This window comes from Scomber scombrus, chromosome 18 (assembly GCF_963691925.1).
Source record: "Scomber scombrus chromosome 18, fScoSco1.1, whole genome shotgun sequence".
Classification (NCBI taxonomy): domain Eukaryota; kingdom Metazoa; phylum Chordata; class Actinopteri; order Scombriformes; family Scombridae; genus Scomber; species Scomber scombrus.
In genome coordinates this window covers 1421109-1429253 of record NC_084987.1, presented here as the reverse complement: position 1 = coordinate 1429253, position 8145 = coordinate 1421109, and the positions used below count along the sequence as shown (strand labels likewise).

Below are 8145 nucleotides of genomic sequence, written 5' to 3'. Positions count from 1 at the left end.
ATAGGGGAGCAGATTTAATATGATGACATCATTGGTGATTTTGCATGAAGGAAGGCCAGAAGAGTCAGGCTCTAGTTGGCTTTGTGCCATTTAAACAGTGAGTTTGCTGTTCTAAGTGCAATAGTGTAATAATTAGAAGGATTTGTGCTATTAAGAATATTTATTCTCTATTTTATTTGTATTATATTATTATTGTTGCTTTCTGCTCTTCTTACATTTATGATTGTTTATATTTTTGGCATATATATGTATCTCACCATAGTGAGTACACCTCTCACATTTTTGCAAATATTTTATTATATCTTTTCATGGGACAACACTATAGAAATGAAACTTTGATATAACTTAAAGCAGTGAGTGTACAACTTGTATAGCAGTATAGATTTACTGTCCTCTTAAAATAACTCAACACAGCCATTAATCTCTAAACAGCTGGCAACACAAGTGAGTACACCTCACAGTTAATGTCCAAATTGTGCCCAATTGTGTCGTTGTCCCTCCCGGGTGTCATGTGACTCGTTAGTGTTACAAGGTTTCAGGTGTGAATGGGGAGCAGGGCTGTTAAATTTGGTGTTTTCTCTGTAATACTCTCATACTGGTCACTGGATATTCAACATGGCGCCTCATGGCAAAGAACTCTCTGAGGATCTGAAAAATGTAATTGTTGCTCTTCATAAAGATGGCATAGGCTATAAGAAGATTGCTAACACCCTGAAACAGAGCTACAGCACGGTGGCCAAGATCATACAGAGGTTTTCCAGGACATGTTCCACTCGGAACAGGCCTCGCCAGGGTCGACCAAAGAAGTTGAGTCCACGTGTTATTTTCAGAGGACATTAAATCTATACTGCTATACAAGTTGTACACTCACTACTTTAAGTTATATCAAAGTTTCATTTCTATAGTGTTGTCCCATGAAAAGATATAATGAAATATTTGCAAAAATGTGAGAGGTGTACTCACTATTGTGAGATACTGTATATGTATATAGTGTATATTTATGGATTTATTTATTTTATTTAAAGGTTTAATGATCAGGGATAATGCCACAGATTTTTTTCCACAGATCTTGTACATTTCTTTATATTTAACATATATTTTTAGATGTCCTTGTTGACATATAGTATATATTAAACTAAATTCCTGGGCAGGTGGGGGGCGCTCGAGGGGGGGGGGGGGGTCTCCCCCAGGGCGTCATTCAAGCTAGAATCGCCACTGTGTATGGGTGTCAGAGTGTGGTGTGTATGCGTGTATTGAAAATATAATGTGTGTGTGTGTGTCTGTGTCTGTGTGTGTGTGTGTGTGTGTGTGTGTGTGTGTGTGTGTGTGTGTGTGTGTGTGTGTGTGTGTGTGTGTGTGTGTGTGTGTGTGTGTGTGTGTGTGTGTGTGTGTGTGTGTGTGTGTGTGTGAGCAGGGGCCTGTTTCAGGAAGCAGGTTTAACTAACTCTGAGTTAAAACCTTAACTCTAGGTTGACTGACTCTGAGATGTCAAACTCTGAGTTTTTGGTTTCAGAACAGGTGATAACAGTTAGTTCAATCAACTCTGAGTCAAAGTAACTCTGAGTGAAGCTCGTGCACGAGGAGATACCAAGCCTTCATCAATGGAGCACAGATAACATGAGTCACCATGGCAACAGGTGAAACAAAGGGCTCAGTCCTCCTACTTCTCCCCAGTGGAGTTAGAAATATTAATGAATGCAGATGATGAGAAAATATTTAAGAAAACAAGAAATACAGCAGCAGCAAAAGAACATGAGCTGATGTGGCAGAAAATTACCAATGTGTGAGTATTAATGAAAAAAAAAGAAGTTTTGTCTCGAGTGTTCCACTTATTCAACATTTATATTATGTGTGTGTGTGTGTGTGTGTGTGTGTGTGTGTGTGTGTGTGTGTGTGTGTGTGTGTGTGTGTGTGTGTGCACATTTAATATTCATGCAGACCCCAACAAGTACAAAACGCAGGCCTACTTAGCAGCAACTGAATATGAAATATATAAAAATATAGCTCAAACAAGTCAGGTATACTTTCATTACAAAGAATTGTGATGTTGTTTAGCCTGCCCTCATTAAACAGCATTCAGTGGCTACATTCAACATGTGATATATTTCAGTAGTTAGTGAAATCTTCTAAGCAAAAAAGAAAGTCAATTTTTCAGTCATCCCAACACTGCCAGTATCTTTTTAATATTGTATATATTTGAAAGCAACACCTAAATTCCTTTATACATACAACACTACCAAAGTGTAAACGTTTCAGTGCAAGAGTCACATTTCTTTTTTCTTTTTTTAAAAAAGATTTATGTTTGGGTACTTTCACCTTAATTTAACATTAGCTGGTATAAAGGTTGACAGGAAACAGGGAGAGAAAAGGAGTGGAAAGACCTGCAGGAATCGCTGGAATCGAACCAGGGACACTGTCATTATGAGGCATGCGCAGTAACCACTTGGCTATCAATAACTTTCAAATATTACGTGCCTGACAGCCTGACAGACGGTTGCCTTGGTAACATGCTCAGCGTCACAGATGTCACATAATAAAACTGCCATTGGCAAAGAAAAAAACAAAGTGCAACACAAAGAACTTCTGAACTGATGTGTGTGAATGTCCACGATGTGTCGTACAGACGATACGAGGGCTGAGAATATTGTTCAGATAAAATGATCGATTGTACAGAAAAACGGAAACACTCAAACAGAACATCATCAGAGATAAAACATCCCAGCGGGGTCTGATCACCCTCTGACGGAGATTTCTGCTTCGTAATTGTGCTTCAATATTAACTGACTCTTTAAGAAATGTCTGACAGCTCCTTCAGTCTGCAGGCTTCAGTTAAAAAGGAGGAGAAACTCAGGGTTAGTTGAAGAAAACCTGCCAGCGAGCAGGTTAGGTTCACGGAGTATGTTGCCATGGTAATTGACTCACTTTGCATTTAGTATATAGAAAATCATTTATTTTCTGTTTTTTTCATTTTTAAAAACTGGATTAAAATCCTGAAAATAAATATTTGATATTTATTATCAGGACTGATGTTGGTTAAAACAATTATTCACTGAAAGTAGAAAATAATATTAATTATAATCATTTTTATCCCTAAGGAACTCTGAGGAACATTTACAGTAACGTAGCTCCTAATTAAAGCCGTTATTTTTACTACTTAGACTGTGACAGCGTTAGTTAAGGTTGTAAGGGTTATGATTGTTACCGTTGTTGTTGATTCTGTTTACATTTATCGAAGTCTAATTTTGTGGGTTATTGTTTGTCTGATGATTGAGCTAAACTAGCTAGCATATGCTAGCGTCTGTGATCACTCGTTACCATAGCAACAGTAAACAGTGATGTCTGTGCCAACAGTGATAGCAGTTAGTAAATAATTAGGAAATAATCAATTTATAATTTATTTTATAACATTCTTTTATGTTCTTTTATAACATATAATCCATTTACATGGAATTATTTAGAGAATATATATAATTTGGGGGGAATTTGTGTTTTTATACACTACTGAACATTGTTCTGAGTCAGATCAGTTAGCAGCTACACAGTAAAGCTAATGAAGATCATTGATTATCTAAAAGGTCATACTTCTGGAGGACTCGTCCTAACTAGGCCTCTCTCACCTGTGTATATATTCGCCTGGCTTCTGTCAACTTCGGCGCCACACACACACACACACACACACACACACACACACACACACACACACACACACACACACACACACACACACACACTTTAGGCGATCAGGAGGACGTCTCTCTGTATCAGCTGCATGTTTGGTATTTGAGACTCTGCTTGTTATCCTAAATGTTACTGCTGCATCACTTCCTTATTTCCAAACTACAGAAATTAACACTGTTAAAATTAATTTGCGTTAACACGTTATTAACTTTGACAGCCGTAATTAAAACACATTAAAGAATATAATAAATAAATATTTCAGTTTCAAACAGATATTAGTTGAGAGGATCTTCTGTATACAGATGTGACTCTTTACCAACAATTATAAACATTCATTTACTTTAACAACTAACAGTGAACATTTTCTACAGTTTATTTAAGAATCAGTTATCCTTTATAAAAACACACTAAACTGTTCTAAAGATGTAAGTTATGTATGAACATAAATTAGGTTCAGTTGTTAAATATTAAGATCAACAATAGTAACAGACAGTCAGTGAACTTACATCAGAGTCTTCAGTTTACAGTCTGGATTCTTCAGAAGATCAGACAGCAGCTCCACGTCTGAATCCTGCAGCTTGTTGTTACTCAGATCCAGCTCTCTCAGATGGGAGGGGTTGGACTTCAGAGCTGAGACCAGAGAAGCACAGCTGGTCTCTGACAAACTGCAGCCCCTCAATCTTAATAAAGAATAAATGATGTAGATTAAAATCCATTTATAATCCAATCAGATGTGTTCAGGTTTTAAAGGTGTAGTTCAACCTTACATATGGAAAACGACAAAGGTCACTGAAAAAGGAATAAAGCATTTAATTAATTAATAACTAATTGTACAATTAAAAACGAGGAATTATAAAAAAGGATTAAAAAAAAAACAATTTTTAAAAAAGTCATTTTTTACAGTGTCATCTAAACACTGTTTAGAAAATACATAAATGAATTTGGTCCGTGTATCATTTGTTCATTTTGAGAATCCAAAAAAACTATCTAAAAATGTCTTGTTATTTTATTATTTGTTTATGAATGTGATACAAAAAAGGAAGTTAGGTTTTGTTTTTCAGACTTCTGATTTTAGGTTCAGGTCAAGAAAATAAAATTAACAAAACGCCCCCAGGGCCAAATTTGTTTTTGATATCAAATTTTTCAATTTCTGTGGAAGTTATTTATTGACTTCTTCATGACACATTCAGGTGCACAGTGGGAGCATGCACAGACTCACACTGAACTTAAAGGTTGGCAGGACGTTTGTTACACAATGTGTCCCAAAGACTCTATAAATGAGTTTAGAGCCTGAGTTTATGACAGCTTGTAGTGTACATTACTGATCTCCACTGATATGACTGTGTGTGTTATATTGTTCAGAGCTGAGCGATGTTTCATTAGAGGCTTTCTCTGAGAATGTTACAGCACCGTGAAGTATTTTCACCTGCAGTCTGCTGCTTTTATGGATCTGCAGTTGAGAGTAACACACAGCTGTCTGTACGTCACAGTGAGCTGCAGCTTCATACAGCAGCTGAAACTATAACTGTGCACATTTACACACGCGGTGCAGCAGGTAACTTCATTAACACCGGATCATCAGAATCTAACAATGATTGATATTCTATGTTCTGCTGCACATCTATACCGACTCCGCTTTATACGTGTGATTGTTTATATATATATATAATATAATATATTTTTATATTTGAGAGAGAGAGAGAGAGAGAGAGAGAGACAGAGAGAGACAGACAGAGAGAGAGAGAGAGAAACAGAGAGAAACAGAGAGAGAGAGACAGAGAGCGAGACAGAGAGAGAGCGAGAGACAGAGAGAGAGAGAGAGAGAGAGAGAGAGAGAGAGAGAGACAGACAGAGAGAGAGAGAGGAGTCTGAACACATTAACATCTCTACAGCTAGCGGTAAATCACCAAAGAGTTGCACAGATCAGTTCATCAGATCATTTTCTCCTTCAGATGATCGGTTCATCATCTCAGAGTCGGGCTGCTAACAGCTGAGATGAGCGGCTGGCTTTACACAGGTCTGAAAACATCACAGCAGATTTACAAACAGGAGAAGAAGAAGTCAATAAATAACTTCCGGGCCACAAGAATTGGAAAAATTAAATATCAAAAATAAATTTGGCCCATTTGTTAATTCTCTTTTTTTGACCTGAATCTAAAATCAAAAGTCTGAAAAAAAAACCTAACTTCCTTTTTTGTTTCACATTCATAAAAAAATTAAAAATAACAAGACATTTTTAGATGTTTTGATTTTGGATTCTCAAAATGAATCAAATGAACAAATGATACACGGACCAAATTCCCAAATTAATAACTAAATTAAGAATATAACTTACAACAATACAACTTAACTATAAAGTAAAGAATACAACCATTCTCGCAGTGAGACAGTGAAAGTGGAAATGACTCAGCAAATCCATTTTCAAATAGGATAAGGGAGAGCAATAAGGAAATGGGAACGCAAATACAAAACTTAATTTACCTTTAAATGCCTGATTAAAAGTTCACTTATTAATTTGGGAATTCATTAATGTTTTTCTAAACAGTGTTTAAATGACTATTTTTTGAGTTGTTTTTTGAATCCCTTTTTATAATTCCTCTTTTTCATTGCACAATTAGTTATTAAATAATGAAATTATACCTTTTTCAGTGACCTTTGTGGTCCTCCATAATTACCATGTCCTCTTTTTTTTTTAAACACCTTTGTGTGTTAGTTTGTGTGTGTGTGTGTGTGTGTGTGTGTGTGTGTGTGTGTGTGTGTGTGTGTGTGTGTGTGTGTGTGTGTGTGTGTGTGTTCTGAAGGATCAATATCAATGATCAGACATTATTCATTAAAACACATTAAAGAATATAATAAAGAAATATTTCTCCTTCATCAAGTAAATTTGATCAGTTTCAAACAGATGTTAGTTGAGAGGATCTTCTGTATACAGATGTGACTCTTTACCAACAATTATAAACATTTATTTACTTTAACAACTAACAGTGAACATTTTCTACTGTTAATTTAAGAATCAGTCATCTTATAAAAAAATAACTGGACAAAGTCGTAAGCTAAGCCTTTAACTGGATTATACAATTAAAACTCACTGACAAATTTCGGCTTTTAATGGATATCAAAAGAGATGACATACTTGGGAATCAAACTAAGCAGTGAAGTGGAGGAAATACCTACATTACATTTAAAACCATTGCTGCAAAAAAATAAAACTAATTTGAATAAATGGGGGAAACTTAAGCTTACATTGTGGGAGAAGGTCAATGTGATAAAATGTGCTCATGATGTTGCCAGTAACTACATCTCCTCAGATCTTTAAACAGTATGATACAATAATTAAAAAATGATTATAGGACAGGAAAAGACCCAGAATTAAATCCAGTAAAATGTGCTCTCGTAGGGACAAGGGAGGTCTGGGGTTGCCAGACCCGAGATTATACTACGTCTCCTTTGAAATGGCCAAACTAGCCAAACACTGGAATAAAGATAACCAGCTAGAGTGGGTTAACATTGAAAATAATGTCATCTCCTTTTACTCCTATTGATAGATTATCCCAGTCCTCACATAATCCACTGAATCCTATTATGTCTCACTCCAAAGAGATCTGGACCAAAAAACATAAAATGCATAAATTATCACAATGTAAACAAATATATTCTTCATGTTGTCATGTTGCTGACTTATATGAAGAAGGGCTGTTCATGTCATTCTCTGAAGTAAAAAGAAAATACAGTCTTGAGGGAAAGGAACGTTTTTGGAAATATCTGCAGATCATGGACTGTATTACCTCCAGGATTCAGTACAAGGATGGAAACCACATCATGGACTATCTCACGTTACCTGCTGAGTGCCACCGAGCCTCTATATTCTATAGAACAACCAACCAACTGCTCAGCGATGGCTGTCAGAGCCTGAAATCAATATGGGAGAAGACCTGGGATGTCTGATGACTGACGAGGAATGGCTGAGAATTACATCTAATAATGGGAAATACATCAGGGAAGCTAAAAGTAAATTTACACAATACAAAATAACACACAGGTCTTACTGGACACCACAAAGACTCAACAGGGCCGGTATAACAAATAATAACCTGTGTTGGAAATGTCAGAGGGACATAAGTACTCTGTTACACTGCATCTGGGAGTGTCCTGTCATTCTACCTTTCTGGAAAACGGTTGTCGACAACTTGAGTAACTGGCTGGGAGGTGCCTTACCATTATCTCCCAGATTATGCCTATTAGGGGACAGAAGTGGAGAATTCGCTGTAATCATGGCAGGGATTACAACGTCTGCCAGGACGATACTTCAATTATGGAAAGTCCCCAAACCCCCTGAACTGAAAGAGGGTTAGGGTTAGGGTTAAACATTATGATAAAAACAGCTTCATATGAACTTATGCTAAATAGGATGAACAATAGAAACAAGAATAAGGCACCAATCTGGGATTTGTTCTGGACTCACATCAC

The 8145-nt window shown here is 36.5% G+C and overlaps 1 protein-coding gene across 2 annotated transcripts in view; it reads right to left on the bottom strand.

The window, feature by feature from the left end:
- Nucleotides 1-8145, bottom strand: part of LOC133999016 (NACHT, LRR and PYD domains-containing protein 12-like) — an 83677-nt gene that overhangs the window by 49063 nt on the left and 26469 nt on the right. For both annotated transcript variants that reach the window (XM_062438118.1, XM_062438119.1), the window contains exon 9: nt 4185-4358. In XM_062438118.1, the coding sequence (XP_062294102.1) occupies nt 4185-4358 (174 nt within the window). The remainder of the gene's footprint in view (nt 1-4184; nt 4359-8145) is intronic.